The sequence below is a fragment of the Chaetodon trifascialis genome, chromosome 15 (genome assembly GCF_039877785.1).
Source record: "Chaetodon trifascialis isolate fChaTrf1 chromosome 15, fChaTrf1.hap1, whole genome shotgun sequence".
Taxonomy (NCBI): Eukaryota; Metazoa; Chordata; class Actinopteri; order Chaetodontiformes; family Chaetodontidae; genus Chaetodon; species Chaetodon trifascialis.
This window is the reverse complement of record NC_092070.1, coordinates 6,219,868-6,238,763: the sequence shown is the minus strand read 5'-3', so window position 1 is coordinate 6,238,763 and position 18,896 is coordinate 6,219,868. Positions and strand designations below refer to the sequence as shown.

Below are 18,896 nucleotides of genomic sequence, written 5' to 3'. Positions count from 1 at the left end.
TCCTGAATTATTGTACAGGATATTATACATTTGCTGCTGAAAATCCATCCCCAGACAAAACAACCTGTCACAAAACATTTTAGAGGAGACATACAGATACACTTTTTACACCCCCCCAACCCCCCCACCCCTTTAAAAATGAACAAATCATCCACTGACTATAAATGTGTGAAATTGTAATGCTGTGATTCCTGTCGTATTATCCCTGTACTGAGTTTATGTGGGAGCAGTATAATATGTTTGGTTGAGGCTTTTAATTGAGTGGGTGCTGTTGGCAACTGTCAGTTAGCATGTTTGTTCATTTGTGCGCTAATGGTTCACACAATTTATTCAAAAGATATATTAGCAGGAGTGGATGGCCATGCCACAACATGTTTTTTGCAATGCTGTCATTAATGTCATAAATGTATTAGCATATTAAAAATGATGTGCCTTACTGTGGCTGCGATAACATGCAGGCTAACTATGTACTTGTAGACCTAGTTACATCCAGCAACTAGTTCAAGGATAGATCAACACTGACGTCAAACTTAGAACATATAAGTTTTACCATTTTTATAAATCTTTGCAGTTTATTTTGCGGGCTACTATGTTGAAATTTTCGTTAGTACGTTCTACGGCTAATGTGGCTAGTAGCGTCTATAGCAGACCCACACACTGGAGCAATGTTGGTGTATTAACATTGACAGAGTCAAGTGTCTGAATGTTAAGCCCCATTTGAAGCCAATTAAATAACCAGAGTGTTAGCTTGGATGTGGGCAACTTTTTCACATTTCAGGTCATGTTGCCAAGCCCTAACTGATACCATCTACTTCTGCCACATAAATGTTTGCTAATCAGCCTCTCTTGTGGAGCAGTTTACTTGTCTAAAAGTGGATGGCAACACAGCTAAGCTAGATCGGGCAATGGTGCAAATTTGTGGGTCAAAAGTGAACAAAGTTCATCATTTCAGGGCTGTGTTCAGGCTGAAGACACAAAACCTGGGTCAGAGATTTAACACACTGCACCTGCTTTTCACACACAGTCACACACACCCTCTGTCTCCAGGAATAAACACAAGCTGAGAAGAGTGTGTGGGGAAAAATTAGAGGAAGGGCACGATGTTCCTGGAAAAGGGCCAGTGATCAGACTTCTTTCTGCTTCTCATCACTTTAGTTGTGAGAAGAAACAGGCTTTTGCAAATGTCGAAAAAGTCTGATTGATCAGTGATATTACATGTCTTTCTATGACATGTTGAAGCAATCCATTAGAGAGGAAACACGACACACGATGTGAGCTTGACATGATTCAAATGAAACAAAAAAAATCTGGCCATTGATGGAGTTGTTGTCCATAAATCTGTGGGGATAGGTTGATTGCAATTGAATTCACTTACTGAAACTGAATCCTTTCAAATCCCTTATTGAAATAGTTTGTTTGGTGGGGAACAAAGACATACACATGTGCTGTTTTTATCTCAGTCACCTAAGCTGCATGGATTTGGCTGTGCCGAAAGGGTGTAACGCATTCACCGCATATTTTGGCACTGCTGCCTTACATTCATTGACCTGACTCATTTTACATACAGCACAGTGGAAATTATAATAATTCTACTTTATCATTCAGCAAATATTGACGAAAGAAATCACAGGTTTTTCTGCACGCACAATGTATTTAATGTTACCTGAAGGAGCAAAGGTTGTTTCAGTGTTATGGGTCACTGAATATAGTGTAACACTTGCAGCAGATTGAGGTGGACACTGGATACCAAACATTTATGCAAGTGACTTGTTCCCCTCTGTGTTGAGTTCCATCCCAGAAATGTGGCATTTGGCAGTTGTTTCGTTGACTTTGATGAAGCGTAGCCACAAATGGCAGTCTGCCATGTTAGTCAGTCAGTTAGTCTTGTTAACAGCTGTGTCTGTGAGCTGGCATGCGTTAAAGTCAAAGTCAAAGTTTATTATAGCCCAATATTACAAAGTATGCCTCAAAGGGCTGTGCATATAATAAAAACAGGAATGAGCAACAGAAGCCAAAACACAGAAAAATGCATGGAAGTGAGATCAACGGCAGTACAAATAGAACATTTGACACATACAATACATGAAATAAAAACAGTAATCAGTAGCAGTATAAAAGATACATATAGACAAAAAGTGTACCATACATTACATCTATGTCACCATGCACACAAATACTGAGTACAAGTTGGATAGCAGTAGTTTGGTATTTAGGGCATAAATAAAGCAAAGATAAAGTGAGGTTGAAGATTGATACGAAAAGATTGTTTGAATGACTCGACTGAGCTATCTCTTGAAAATGAGTAGGAAGACAACTCCAAAGAAGAGGTACTTGGTAAGAAAAGGCCCGACCTTCTACTGATGTTTTATTTATTTTTGGAATAGTAAGGAGACAAATCCTAGACCGTGAGAGGTAATAAGTGAGATGGTGCAGATGTCACATAACTTAAAAGTAGAACCTTGAAGTCAGATCTAGCATGTATAGAGAGCCAATGCATTGAAATTGGAACAGGGGTGATATGATCATATTTTTTAGTTTTCGTTAATATTCTAGCAGCAGTATTTTGTACAAGTTGTGGTAATAGTTGATGTAGGTAGAGAAAGGTCAAAGAAAATTGTATGACAGTAGTCAAGCCTACAGGAGACAAATGCATGAAAAAATATTTCAGCATCAGCCACGGAGAGAATGGGCAACGTTTCATAAGTAGAAATATGAAGTCAATAAAGTATAGTGCAATATGTTGATATGTTCTCAAAGGAGACATTAGGATCAAACATGACACCAATATTTCTAATACAGTGACTTTGTGAAATTGTGGAACCAGCTGTGTTCAGACTGAGATCATAGAATTTATTTACGCTTCAGTCAAAGAATTAGCATTTCAGTTTACTCAGCATTAAAAATAAGGAAGTTAGATGACATCCATTGTTGGATTTCTGATATGCATTCTTCCTGTCTCACCAGCTGACAACAGGCCTCAGGCTCAATGGAGATGTAAAGCTGAGTATCATCTGCATAGAAATCAGAACCAAGTCTATAACTATTCATTAATGTGCAAAAGGGCAACATGTTAACTGGAAAAAGAAGAGGACTGAGCACAGATCCCTTTGGTACACCAGAACTGACCATCTTGTGGTCTGATGAACATTTGCTATATAAAATGAAATTAGCTTTTTTAGATAGATATGAGTTTAAACCAAGAGACTGCAGAGTCACTGACACGAATATAATGTTATTGGCAATATAATATAATGTGATCAATCATATCAAAGGATGCTCTGAGATCTAGGCAAACCAATATTGAAAGTGAGTCTGAAGCAAGTAGTAAATCACTCACCACTTTTGTCAAAGCAGTTTCTGTGCTGTCAAATTTTCTTCAGGAGTGGTCCTCTTTCAAAAGACGAAGCACAATTCTACACAGGAAAACTGTTTATTATCCGTAGCAACAGTAGACTGAGAATTTGAGAAAAGTCTTTAATAAGCTTACAGAGAATAGGATTGAGTAAGCAAGTAGTTGGGGCTTGGAGAAGAGTACCAGTTTTGAGAGTGTATCAGGAGAGATTATCTTTAAGTGGGTGAGTTTGCAAGAGGAAAGCTGTTCAGATGTAGCTACCCCATCCTGGATGGCAGTGAGAGAGTGGAAGATATTGTTTCTCTGAGTCCATCATTCTCAGTGGTGGAGAATTCGATGAAGTCAGTTGTAGTAAGGGAGGTGTTACACATGGAGGAGGTTTACAAGTTAGTTCAGAGACCGTGTCAAAAAGAAATTCAGGCTATTTTTATTGTTTTGAATCAGGCCAGAGAAAAAAGCCAGTCTAAGAGCATTAATAGCACACTGATATTCAGGCTAATGCAGGCTATTCGACCATGCGAGCCAGAAAGTTTTCTTGTTTGGCTGTTCTCATTTGTGTTCAAGTTTTCTGCATTTTTGTTAATGAGTGTTGATTGTACCAGAGGGTGGTGTTTGGTCTAGGACAGGGGGGCAACTGAAGTTGCCAGTGAACTTGCCAAGATAACAGGCCTGGTCTGTGGTGGTCACTAGTTTCTCAGCAAGTATATGAATGGTAGTTATATGATGGGTCAATATTATGGGTAGTGTAGTGACTCTCTGACATCTTTGCCACCAGAAACGCAGTCAGTTATAGCAGTAGGAAGTTTTACAAATCTGATATTGAAGTCACCTTGAACTAAGACTTGACTGTTATAAGAGGTTCCAGTGCCCATGTACACTGAGAGGTTGCTGGTGATGTGCAATGGCCACGCTAGCTATGTTAAACATATTAGCATTGCTAGAAGAGGTGAATTCACGGTCAGACAGGAGTGTGGGAAATGAGGCATTGGCTATACCAGCAGCATTACCAGGTGCATGAGTGGAATTATCTCTGGGACTAATACTACACACAGATACAGAGGCTGAGAGTCAGGGACGTTTGCCAACTAGTGTCACCTCCTTGCATCGTGAATGCCAAGGCCAACGGGGACTGACGACCTGGCTGTCATAGACAAGCTAGCTCAGAAAAGAGCTCCGCTTCTTGTTGGTGAAGATGAAGATCAGTCATGAAGTTCAGTTGATAGTAGCTCAGTTTTTATGTCTGTGATTGCTAAAGCATTTCTTTGGGAGGAGATTTGGACAGTTGGAAAGACAGGACTGACGCAGTCTGTAAGAAGATTTAACCACGTTATTCTTTTTGTAAAGATTTGCTGTTCACTGAGCACACAGATTTGTGGTCAACACCAGCAGGGAAAATGTGTATACTATAGTATGTCGCAGGCTAGTGAGATGATCTGGAGGCGGCAACAACAGGCCTGTGGTGACACAGAGGCACAGATGTATGGTTTTGCTCAGCATGCTCTGTGGTGACCTTCTTCTGGTAAGGATCAGGATTCATTCAGCGGGAGCCAAAATGTCCACAGTTACCTCTGCTCAAAGCCAAGTGACACAGATGAGTAAAAGCAATAAAAATAAAACTGAATAACACAGGTCCTCTCTAAAAATCAGTGTTTCGCCAACGCTATTTGGGGGCGGCTGCTAGCCAGGCTGTCGCATGTATCACTGAAAAAAACCTTAAACTACAGATGTCCGAAGTCTAAAATCCTTTCGTTTAAAAGAAACAGTTAAAAACAACCACAGCCTAAAAAGTGATTCATAAAAACATGGCATAAGACTGCATAAAAAGTCAATTTGTGGCAGTGGTTTGGATGAGAAGCCACAACACTGACACATGCACATGAACAGAATGCCAGACTCTCCCATGCTGCGCATCAGAACCCATCCCTATCACCAACCTGATCCTTTCACAATTTCTTGTCTACCATAAATATGATGTCATCATATACAGATGTCACCACCATCACTGCTGTTAAACAGCTGTTGGTAAGAAGTTTTTATAGATTGCAGAAGAGAAAGAGAAGCACAATGTAGTAATACTGTGTAAAGTAACCACGCACATGGTCGTTAGAGTAAAATCTCCACCATCAAACACTTTTACAAACCTGTACAAAGACAACCAGAAAATTCAGTGTACATCTGCTTTCCTTCTACTGTGTGTGTGTCTGTGCCTTGCTGTCTTAGAGGTAAAGGAGTCAGTGAGCAGTATAGAGATGAACAGAGAGAGCCAGATGAACAGAGACACAGTAAAGGCGAGTGCAAGTGGATTACAGTGGAGTTACATCATTGTTTGAAAGCACCAAGGCATTGGCTCATATTATTATTATTATCATTATTATTATTGACAACTGCTGTGAGTAAAATGATAAATTTGGAATCTCAAATTTATTTGAGGCTCTTGTGTGTCCTGCGGTTGAAGCAACCTCAAGAGAAAATCCTGCAAAAACCCTGCTGCAGTGAGACTGCTCCAAACATGATATGAAAGATATAAAATGTGCATACTGGAAAGGACTTCTAACGTAATCCTATACTGTAAGCCAAGTCATTATAGGTCATAATGACGAGTCTCAAAAATCTAACTTTTTTGATGCATATCAATTCTGAATATCTGAAATGGGTTCAGTACTCATGAGCTGTGCCACCAGCTGTGCTTTCTCGCTCTCCTCTCTCTGACAGTGAGTTGACCTCCTCTCATTCATTCGCAGTCCTGTCTTCTTCCTGTCACTTATCACATTTGCTCTGACTGAATAAAGCTCACGACAGGCTGTGGTCTGCTTTGTTATGGTGTCAGCTCATCAAAGATGGCGAGTGAGAGCCTCCAGGACGGTTTTTGGTTGACAAAGAAAATAGCAGCAGTGCTGTTTTGACGTACTTCACATTTGAGGCAAATGAACAAGGAAAGAAGAAGGATACAAAGCCCATACACAGATGATGCCACAGAGCAATGTTAACAAAAGGTCCTAACACAACAAATGTAGCAAAGCACCTGAAGGACAAAAAACAACTTCCAGAAGGGATGTGGAGAGGTTGGTGACAGCACCCATTTCAGCATCGCTGAAGCATTAAACAAGATGACCCAGTAAACTGTTTTTGACAAGCGTGTTGTTGTGTTCTTGGCTCAGCAGCCATTTGTTGATGGAAAATACTTTAGTCATAGTCACAGTCTGAAGTAACTTAACTTACTGGTACTTAACACCAGTGGTGGAAGAATTATTTAGATCCTTTACTTAAGTCCTGCATTGAAAACCTTACTCGCGTAACAGTATATAAGTTTAATATGTACTGAAAGTATCAAAGGTAAACACACTCATACAGTAATGCACTAAAATTTTCTGTCAGTGTTTTTCTATTATGTATGATGTTTTTGATTTACTGCTACATTAACTTGCATATTGTACTTTTGCTAATGTGGATTTTTACATTTTTGACATGATTTTTACTACATTACACACAGTTTTTAGTTAAATCTACAGCAATTCATCACATTGTGTTATATTTATGTTTTTATGAAATTTTATGCCCTCAGTGTTGTGTGAATGTTTTCTCTGTGACATCAAAATATCAAATGTCGATGTTTTCAAGGTATTGTGTCTGAGTTATAAATTCTAGTATCAATACAACACTAACAGCTAAATGTGGTTTGATAATTCTTGCCAAAGTTCAGATGAGATCATTTCTACTTCTTTAATGTGGCCAGCAGTATAGCCATCTTAGCCTGGCTTCAAAGACTGTGAACAGGGGGAAACAAGTAGTCTGAGTCTGTCCAAAATCTGCCTGCCAGCAGCCCCAGATCTCACTAATTAATATATTATACCTGAGTTTTTTGGTCTCCAGCAAATAAGAGCTTTCTGTTTTTCCCTCACTAGCAATACTACAACAACTACTCCCAGCTGCACTCCTTAAAGCTCACATTACAGATATAAACTGTCCACACTGCTGAGAGTTGGTATCTGTTTTTAATTGTATTGACTTGGGGCTTTTGCCAAGATTGAAATGAACATGATGTTTCTTTGTATGAAACTACTTAAATTTTGCTGGAAAAACACAATGAACAAAACCAGGGTGGATCAATGGAAAATGATTGTACATAAAATTTACTAATGCCAAAAAGTGGACTTAGTGTTAAGCTGCACTTTAAGCATAGCCATAGCCAAGGGCATACGTTTGGATTCAGACACAGTGAGCTCAGTGTTCTGATCTATACTGCCCTACCTATACTTGCAAAATCCAGGGAAAGAAAGTCCTAAAGTTGCTAGCTGCAGCACTGGCCACTGCTCCGAAAGCTTGCTGACTACATGTTAAAAATTGATGCACCCCCACCAATCCCAGAGGAAATGACATCCTTGAGCTGTTAACTAACTTCTCTAAACTGAGGAACATGTGTAAAAATTGTGCCCAGTCTTTTGTGAGTAATAGCTTATAATACAAAGTACATACCGGACATCCTGCAAACAGCATAATAAATCTGTGTGAGTGATGTACTGCTCTTGAGGAAATCCCATGTACAACATAATCCATGCTCTTGATTTCAACATATGGCATTTCTATGCATTTCAGGACATTTGCATGTACTGCACATACATGTGTCTCTGTGCACATCTAACTTTGCATGTGTGTGAAATACCCAAGCAATATGGGTCAGAATGGGTAATAGCCTCTTAAGGCTTGAGCTGGGCTAATGCGTGGTTAGTAGGATTCTAATGGATGTCTGATTCACTGTGTTTAAAGCACATGCTGTACTCACAATGACACAGATATCATACAGGGCTCATATTTCATTTCACTTCGTTTTGCAGCAGCATTATCACCAGTTACAGCAGTGAGCACTGTTTTACTCGACAGTATGATAATAATAATGATAAAAACAGTGGAGGTTTAGCTAGAATTACATGAGTCAAAGTCCTCCACCCCCACTCGTTTCTACATCTTTATTTAAATGTGTAGTGAGGAGGATTTAGAGGATCTATTGGCAGAAATGGAATCTAATATTTGTAAGAATGTTTTCATTAGTTTATAATAGTTGAATTGAATCCTGTTGGTGAAAAACACGTTCAAAAAATCATCCATATCATAACTTTAATGCAAACTGATCCGAGTTTGAAAAAAAATCTAAACAAAAGCACAAAGGACAGGGCCATAATGGTAGCTATGGCAACAAATGTGAACTTATTCCTACTGGCTGACAGCTTCATCCTCCCTGTGATGAAACAACAACCAGCTGAGCTAACAGGCTACATGTGTTGATCTGTCCTCATTCCTCTCGTGCGTCCACCTGTTTTCTTTCCAGAGTTCCTCACTCTTCTATGAAAACCATGTACCTTTTCACCAGCTGAGAAAAAGCAGCCCTGTTTTCACATTCATCCATCGTTTCTTTAATGGTTTATTTAGCTGGGAAAATGTGAGGTCACATAATTCTGTACACCAATCAATATTTAGCAAGCCAAACTGTGATGACTGATGTGGATTCATGTGGTGTGATCCATTCAGTCTGACAAAACCACACCCACATCACCCTGATGAAGCAGGCTAGAGTTTTAGAAACTCTAAATAATGATGAATATATAAGATATGAACAATAAGAAAGAATGTTTAATCTCGAGCTTTAACTTTTTTTTATTATTATTTATTCAGTCACAGATATTTAATGTTTCAGATGAATACATACTTTAATACAGTGCTGTGTGTTATAAATGATCAGGATTTTAAAGGAATAGTTCAACATTTTGTGAGATATATTTAATTGCTTTCTTGTAAAGCGATAAGAGGATTGACACTGCTCTCGTGACTGTGCATAAGTATGTAGCTGGAGCTGCCTGGAAGCGGTTAGCTTAGCTTTGTCTGAAGGTAAAGACTACCTCTAACTCTCACTGATCAACACATTGTATCTCATTTTTTTAATGTGTTATCAACAAACTAATTCATTATTATAAATACTCATTAATACGTTGACAATATACTGAGAGTGGGAAAAATGTGGGGAGGGTAGTCAATACGGGCCCACAGCTCATTTTTTTCCCAGGGCCCCCTAGTGGGTTACTCTGGCCCTGATTAAGAGGAAGTCTTTGAACTTGAACTTGAAATGAACTTCGGTTTTCCTTTATATTAGATTAGATCAGATCAGATCGTTATAACGTCATAAGCTAGCACCATTTCAGAAATCCATGAATTTTTAAAGGTTCCCCAAGTGAAAGGAACTTCGTTCTGCCTAAATCAAGTCAAATGCATTTATTTATGAAGCTCTTTTAGGAAACAAGTTTGTTGTGACGTGGTTTACGGAGCCACAAAGGACATAAATACAGATAAAAGTAAGACGACGAAGAACAAGTACATCTCAAATTTTTTAAAGACGGTGCCAGTGCTTGTGGCTGTGTGTGTGTGTTTGTGTGTGCGCAGCATCTCAGACAGACAGAAACAGTGAGCTGCAGTGGATGCTGCAGTACTAACACACAATGGATGTCTGATAAGGTACTTCTATTATAGCTTCCAGTGAAGCAGGAGCTGATAATGAAATCATTTCAGGGGATAAATTGCTTCTATAAAGAACAAGAAAGGTTAATGTGAGCATTTGCAGGCTTTGTGACTTCGGCGCGTGTTCCCCGCTGTGACACATCAATTCTGAAAGTGGCAAAACTCATATTTTTACAAGTAACCAATCTACTTAATGGCTATTGTTTCCTGAGAGAGGTGGGTCACTCCAAATGGATTTAACTTGACAAGTTGAAGCACACAGTGTGACACGCACAGTGAAGCATTCATTTTGTGAGTGCATTATCCCAAAACAAACGGTGCAGCCTCACACCTCATCTCAGCCTATGACATCCACCAACTGCTTGGCGCTGTTCTCCCAGTCATCCACCCACCAGGTCTCTGCTTTTGGCTGCCTGATAGTGGATCAACCTTCCAAAATCCAGTCAAAACAGCAGTTTCTCCCCAGCTCTCTGAGAGCTCATCTCTTTTCTCACTCATTCACATCTTTTCTCCAGCATCTCACAATGTTTCTGGCTCTTACAGGTGTCATGGTTTAGGTATGCCCTCAATTCTACGAGCTATGTCAAAGTAAAGAACAAAAGCAACCCAGAGGATGGACAGTAAGAATGGAAGTTAACAAGTTCGTCAAGTTTCCTCTCCCAGCCAAGAAACTGTCTGACACACAACCCCCTGTGAAATGGTTAATCAATGTTTTTTATAGTCAGATTAAACAAATGTAATGTGTTGAGCTGTAGAGGTAGTGGTTGGTGGATTTTGCTGTTTCTCCATGTTTCCAGTCTTTGTGCTAAGCCAAGCTAACGGGCTGCTGGCTGTGTCCATATTCTAAATAGATGCTGTGTGAGAGTGGTGTTGATCTTCTCATCTAACTCTACAACACAAAGCAAATGAGTATATTTCACAAAATGTTATACGATTCCTCTTAGAGATCTTGAAATCTCTGTACTGTAACAGTGGTCTGAATGGCAATGATCAACGAACTAACAGTGGCATTTTCAAAACAGACTTTGAATTGTCGTGCAGTATTGTCATAGTGCAGTGTTGCTACCTTTGCTCAAAGGAATCGTTACATCTGCATGATCAATGCTGGAGGCAGCAGCGGTTATCTTAGCTTAACATAAATACTGTTTCTAGTCTGTATGCCAAGCTGTACACTCAGCACCTTGTTCTTATTGTCAACAAATCCTGCAATGTGTTTGTTTGTCTCTCAATACTTCTCAGCTTCCCCATCCTGTCTGTGGGAAGTCAGCATCAAACCCACGGGTTCCTGGTGAAGTGACTATCGTCCATTTTTTAAAAAAGGCTGTTTTCCTGAAACAGCTGGTCATCGTAATTTTTAACAAAGGCTTCTCAAACAGTAGGAAAAGGACTATTTTCAGTGGTGGATTAATCCATATTTGGTGCTCCACTAAGTATTTCCAGCAATAATGAAGGAACATGTCACCCAGTGCAACAGTATGGCTCACGAGTGTGAATTTAACAGGTTTTGGACAACAGTGGAGCTCTATGGCACAGAGGAAGAAGACGATGATTGACAGTGATAGGGAGAGCAACGCATAAAAAGGATCCAAGTTGAATTTTAGTGAAATGAAAGTCAGCACAGGAAACTTTATTTCCCCCACATAAATAATGGTCATTCAAGCCCTCTCTGCATTGGCTCTGTGCATCCCGAGGGTGGCTGCCCACAAGTCTGAGAGGCTGTGTTAGTACGATACAGTCAGTGTTGGTTTGGATAAGAATATAGATAGATAATAATAGACAAATATCACCACACTTATATGCTTTAACATTAGTTTTCATTTAGCTTCTATTGCCTCCATACAGCTGTGTATGCTAAAATATAGAATTAAGCATGGTCTTTTCACTTAACACATAATTCTCCTGAAAATGCAGTGTTTTCATTTAAGAAGCAGATCCCCAGGCTGTCCTCCCTCGCTCTTTATCTCCTTCTTCTCTCTGTCTTTCTCTCTCTCTCTCTCTTTTCCCCACCATTTGAACCCAGTCAGATTTATTAATATTAAAAGGGATGGTGAATCCTCAGGGCTTCCTCCCACTATCTCCATCCCACTGCCTCCTTCCTCTCTCCATCTCCCTCTTTGCCTCTGTGCCCCTCACTCCTCTCTCCACTTCTTGACCCTGCAAAGGTGAAATATTATCAATGTTTATGAGCACTTGAGGTATCTCCTGCTGTCTCCTGCTGACTCCTATGTTTGTGGAGCTTTCTGTAGTTCTGCCCCTTCTCAGACGCAAACTGATGGTCATAAACCATTGGCTTTGGGACAGACATGCTCAGACATGATACAGTGCAAACATACACTCAGCGGACCCAAACACATTTTTATGCAATTTTGTCCCAGACCAAAGTTGCCAATTGAGAGAGAAAGATGGTGAAATCTTTGATCATTAGTCCCAAACTGTTATCCAAGATGACACTGTGAGACACGGCCAGTGACGGCTGATTCAGAGCTTTGCGGACCAAAGACAAGCTGTGTCAAAGTCAGAACTTGAGGGCCAAAATCTCAAAGTGTGACTGCTGCTATACGACCCTGGTCAAATCAGCCAATCAGAATATTCGACCCATTATCCCAAGAAATGACATGCATGTTGGATGATTCCACAGCTCATGGGTTTAGTCAATACCAATATTCAGTGTCAGTGCAGAAGGTAGCGTTTCCCTTATCCAATCATCCATTGGACCTCCACCTCGAACCGTTGTGCCTCCCAAAATGAATTGTCAAGTAAAAAGAAAAAAAGGAGACTGATATACATTCAGTGTGAAGATTGAGGAACAATGCAGTCACAGGAATCGAAGATTTCAGTTCTTCTAACAATGATTTCATTTGTTTATGATGATCTTTTGTGCAAATCTAAATACTGACACTCATGGATGCTTGCAAAAATATTGTGAATCTTGCATGAGGGGGATCATGATGCAATAGGTACAGCAACCTCTCACAGATGAATAAAAATACATTTTAAAATACAACTCAAGTTGTCATTTAATGTAATGCAGGGTTTGGAAATTGCAAAAGAATTTGATGGATGGATTACCATGACATTTGGTACATGTGATCATGTTTCCCTTTGGATGAAGTGTATTAAATCCCGAAATTGTTCAGGTCAAAATCAAAATTCATCCAGGAATCCAGTAAAATGTGACATAAGCCTCAGATGTAGTTTGTATTTTGTGCTATTTAACAAAGCATGCTAATAGACAAGACTGAGATGGTTAACATGGTAAACATGACAGCTGCTAAGCATGCATGATATCATGCTGAAATTAGCTGAAAGCCTCACTGAGTTTACATCATAACACTACCATTCAACAGGCCCTTGTCACACAATCTGACATACCTAAAGACTGATATCATACAGATGGTGACCAACACCAACAGGTGTTTGACGCATGTCGTACCTTTAGACATGCAACAAAGCTTCAAGGTTGCTGTTATCACATATGGTGCAGGAGCCTTTCGGCACAGTCTTTCAAACATATGCCGTCTTAACCACACATACATACACATTTAGCTTTTCTCCATTTAGCCCCAGATTGTTTCTACACACCTACATGCACTGACATACAATCTCTGTCTGTCTCTCACACACAGACCTACTTACACACACACACACACACACACACACACACACACACACACACACACACACACACACACACACACACACACACACACACACACACACACACACACACACACACACACACAGCTGGGTGATATCACAGTGTGTTGACAAGCGGCTGTGTGCCGAGCAGGGGTCAGGATTGCACTCTGCAGGTCAGGGCTGCCACATCTGTTGCCTGACTCCTCTACTGAATACTGCCAGAGAAGGATGGATGGACAAATGCATGCAGCAAGAGAAAATGAGAGGGAGACTGAGAAGAGAGAAAATAAGAGGGAGGGCTGGGAGGACGAAGTGAAAAGAGGTAGCGGGCTGTGGTTGCTCCTAGCAGATTAGGTGTGAATCAGCGTGTATAAATATGAAAACAGCATGCAGCTGGAAAAGAGCCTTACAAAAAAAACCAAACTATATTAAATAAGTTCACATCCATCAAGCATTTAAACATGTTTCCCATTGAGCTGAGCCGCAACTGAGCACACTGACTGCTGTTGGGTTTTTTGATCATAATGACAGCTGTTTTACACTCCGAGTTGTCATTAAGCCCGTATCTGACAAGTATTATGACAGTTAGCTAGTGATAAGCTCTCTCATCTGTGTGTGTGTATGTGTGTGTGCGTGTGTGAGAGAGAGAGAGAGAGAGAGAGAGCGAGCGAGTGTGATGCACACATCAAAGTTACTGTGACTTTAAGGCTCCTTGTGTGCATTTGTGAGAATATGCATTGTAGTGGCTTTTTATATGTATTTTTTTTCTTATATGTATCGCATTGACTGTTTGTACATGTGAGCGCGCAGGCTCTCATCCTGGTCCTGCCTGTTAGTTGCAGTGTCAGGTCGTACAGCCGACATATGGCAGGCTTTGGGTCAGAGATCTGCACGATATTCCTGTCCAATCTCATCCCAGTTCCACTGTGGCATACAGAAGATCTCAGTAATCACGTTATGGTAAAGGATCAGCAGGTGGTAGAGGGCGAGCCTGCAGTGTCTGATCCGAAGCAGATTGGATGTTTCCTGCTTATACTGTAGACTCACATATCATAACATATAGATCCATGTATCATAGATTTTAAACATATGTTTTGGATAAAGCCTGAAACAAATCTGAAGGTGTGGAGTCAGAAGGATGTGAGCTTACCAGACCTCTGTAGCCCACTTGTCATCTGCTTGAGGCTAGCATAACATATATTAGCCAACGCTAAGTCAACACGCCTGAGTCTCCGACCAAACTGTTGGCAGTCAAGTTGCATTGTGGGTAATGCAAGAGCCAGGTTTTGATAAGGAAGAACAAGCCTTGAAATAAAGAAGATGATGATTAATTTCCAACCAAAAAACATAAAAGACCAGATCAGTTTGGTTCTCTTTTTTTTTAAACCTCACAGGAGGTTCCAAGACAAGTCTGAGGGTCACAAGATGATAAATTATATTATTATTGTTTCTTGTTTTTCTCATTTTTTTGTGCTTTATTATTGTGAAATACTAGATGCTTTCACATCCTCAGGGCTCCTTAAATAAGACAAATCCATGATGTATGACCACACTGAGGTTATAATCTGTGATGAGGCTCACAAGTCAACACCGCCTCATGTAAAGGGGTCACAGGACATAAAGCTTGGGAGCCACTGCTGTAGCTTATAAGCTATAAAAAGTAGTGGGAGAACTTTCAGACAGAATTTAATAAAGTCCGTTTCTCTACCTTAGTTATACTGGCAGATAATAACCTGGAGACTTTAATGAAAGCTCTTTTTTTAGTTCGACTTTAATGAAGCCATATGTAAATTCAAATCTCCCTAAACTCCCCATTTCTCCTGTCCCATCATAATTAAGCTCATCTGCTCACTTTCTCCCTGTTTTTATGGTTTGATCTTGTGGCGCACTAGAGAACACACACACACACACACACACACACACACACACACACACACACACACACACACACACACACACACACACACTAATTACCGTTACTATGTCTTTTTCTCCCTCGCTTTCTCCTCACCCTCGTTCCACCCACCACCAGTCCCATCCTTCTGGGGTCTGGTGCACTCAGCCTGGAACCTGTGCGCCATAGGGAAGAGGCAGTCGCCCATCGACATCGAGACCAGTCACATGATCTTCGACCCCTACCTGACCCCTCTGAGGCTCAACACAGGAGGACGCAAGGTAAGGACCGCCACCATTTAAATGACCTGGCATCTGTCTTTGGATGAAAAATGTTTCTGAACATAGCAGGGGCTCCATCCTTGACATTGACCAATGAATTTCAGGCTGGTGTTTGAGACAGAACTTGTCAAATGTTCCAATATAAGCGGGACCGTCCTACTCTGACAGCGCTGGGGTTTAATTCATCACATTGGCTGAGAACAGAGCAGGACACAGTCTCTCAATCAAGACGCAGAGAAACTTTTGTCTGAGAGAGACTATGAGCTTTTCATCCATATCCAAAGGCTTTAAAAATTCCCAGCAGCATTTGACCGCACTAGGCTCAGGAGGCATTACAATTTTAGCCCTTTACGCTGCAATCACAGTTAATCTTTGCAGGAAAAATCCTCTCTAAAGCACCCTGAATCACCATTAAAACACAGCTTTTGGTGATGTTGTACACTGCATTCTGGATTAATTTTGGTATTTAGTAGTGTATTCTAGTTATTGGGCATATTTAGATAGAGTGATGTCACACTGACATATTTTCAGCTCAAGAAAAGGAGAACTGACTTCAGCTGCAAAAGTCTCCTTCAAGCTGTGTTCACAAATACAGTTACAGTATATTTACATTTCATGACCTTCAAGTTATACGGTTTTCTTCCTGATCTAAGTGTTATTGACGTGTTGAGGTTCAGTTTGCACATCCTATATAGCAAAGGTCATATACAGTAATGTTACACAGCAAGTTACCTTAATAACAGTATAAAATCAAAATCATAACAGAATTTAAATTTGGGGTTTTATAGTTGGATTTCAGATTGAATTGAGTACTTATTCTCAGCTTGAAATTATAATGCGGTATCTGCTGTTGTCAATTAATGGGGTAGTTAACCCCAATTGAACTGCTTGCAATTTTGCCTTCCCTGTGATTTGTAGAGGAGAGCTGAGCATTGACACATCTTAGATTAGTCATCCAATACTATTCAGGGCTGTAAAGTGCTATATATATGTAGCACATGCTATGTAAAGGTAGTAGGACTAACCACAATTAAAATGATCATAACCTCATTGTATTTTCCATTGATTTTCATGCGGTTTGGGGTTTCAACACAATCGTTTTTAATTACTTTTGGATTGAAATACTCACATGTTGCTGATTTCCCCTGTAAGTCACACATCATGTACAAAAATCATATATCCAGTGTATTGGCAGGACTGTGCATGGTTGTAGTGTCACATTCTATTCTGATAAAATAATCTTACTGAGAGGGAAAATGTGATTTCCCTTGACTAACTCTGGACGAGGAGCAGCAGCCCCGTTGTGTTGCTGGTGCAGGGAGGCTCCAGAGAAGATTCCAGGAGGCGATGCTCACATGGCTGTGGCCAGTGACTTGAATGTGCTGCATAGTTAGCATAGCTTTTAGTTGTTCCACAGCTTCCCATGTTTTTTGTATAAATCATTAGTAAGACAACAAAAACGCTTTAAACAGTATGATCAATATGAATTTAATATAAGTTGTACTGTATGTAAGATGATATATTTAGTGAGCTGTGTTATGCTCATTTGAAGCAAAAGTCGTGTTATGTAACTTATGATGGGAAAAGAAGGTTTGGATGGTGCCTGTATGCATTATTAATGTCTTTGCTGTCACATGACTGTTTAAGTGGTGAACTGCACAGCTGGTGGTTGTGTTTAGAGATGGTAGACGGTTTATGTATTTAAAGTGAACATGCAGCCCTCTTATTACAGCCATGACCTTACGAGGGCTCCATAGACAGAATTTGAATTGAAATGTCATTTTAACAGTGAAAAAGAAATTGACAGATATTTTTTCTCTGTTCGTTGCTGCTGTCCCTCTGCTTGCTGTTCTTCTTTTTTGGCACTTTTCTGCTCCAAAATATACTCCTATAATGATAATATCGATGATATTTTACAGTGTGAAAGCAACTGAGGTTGGGATGTTTCCCACTGCTCACAAAGAAGTGTTCATAAATGAGTGGTGAAAAACATTATAGCAAAGAGCCTCTTATTTTTGACATCTACATAATACTTTTCAGTGTTACCTACAAAATTGCCACAGGTGTTAAAGTCCATTATATCTAATGATCCATCCTGAAACTGAGCTATACTTCAGACTGATGGCACATTTTACCATAATAATACCTCTCCCTTTGATTCAGAAGAAAACATGACTCATAAATCATTATTTCACCACATCATGTCTTTATCAAAATTTGATCATGGCGGGCTGCTTTGATCTTGGCGAGGAATAATATGATGCTTTGTTGTTACATTTTAATATTCTCTTCAGAGATTTCCAAAATCCAGATGTGCCGTTCTCTCAAAATAGGTTTACGGTTGGCTTAAGTTTGAGAAACTAACGAGTGTTTCATAACTGTCCAGAAACAGCTGAATGTTTGAATACCGTCTGTCATCTTCTCTCCTACAAAATGTCGACACTTAAGGGTTTAGGACACATTGCCTTATTTGCAACTTGCAGACGGAGTCCTGTACGGAGCCCCAAAGTTGACAAAACGTAGCAAAAGATTATCAGATAAATCCAACAAAAAATGAACATTATTAAAAATATTGTTTGTGAGATAAGTTAATGAATATAAAGCTTTACACGATTCCTTTTACATGGAGCCTGGAAGGTGTCATGGAGGGAAAAAAAAACTAATTTGTGTGCACAAATGAATAATTCATGCTCTCGATTAACTTATCACCTTCCTGTCATTAGTCTTGTCTTGCGAGTGCCCTTCATACTCTCCCTATGAATCACTTTGATTTACCGTTTTCTTTTGATCTTGAGATATGTGGATATACCGTTAAACACAACTTTGTGTTATCTTTCAGATCCCTCAAATTCATTTTACGGTGTGACGATACTGCAGATGGAATTCAATTCATTAAAACCCAGATTTCTAGAGTGCGCTTGACAAATGTCCTCTTCATCTTCTTCAAGCCCCCTACAAGAGGGGAGGAGGCAAAATACATAATGTGATATTAAATCCATAACATGAATTAGTAATTCATGCATACAAATGATTAAATCAAGAGCACAAACGAAGTAATTCCCCATTTTCCCTACAACGTTTCCCATTTTACCCATGACATGGGTGTGTCCATGTGTGTCCATAGCAAATATCCAACATCATTATATAATCATACAATCATGACAGTATTATTTATTAATGCAGTCAGTTATATTTCTGACTGCTTTGATGGGCTTTTACTACGTTT

At 39.8% G+C, this 18,896-nt stretch overlaps 1 protein-coding gene across 1 annotated transcript in view; it reads left to right on the top strand.

Moving 5' to 3' along the window:
• The window catches only part of LOC139343125 (carbonic anhydrase-related protein 10-like), an 89,119-nt gene that overhangs the window by 31,092 nt on the left and 39,131 nt on the right, over positions 1 to 18,896 (top strand). The window contains exon 3 of the mRNA XM_070980594.1: positions 15,528 to 15,670. Within this exon, the coding sequence (XP_070836695.1) occupies positions 15,528 to 15,670 (143 nt within the window). The remainder of the gene's footprint in view (positions 1 to 15,527; positions 15,671 to 18,896) is intronic.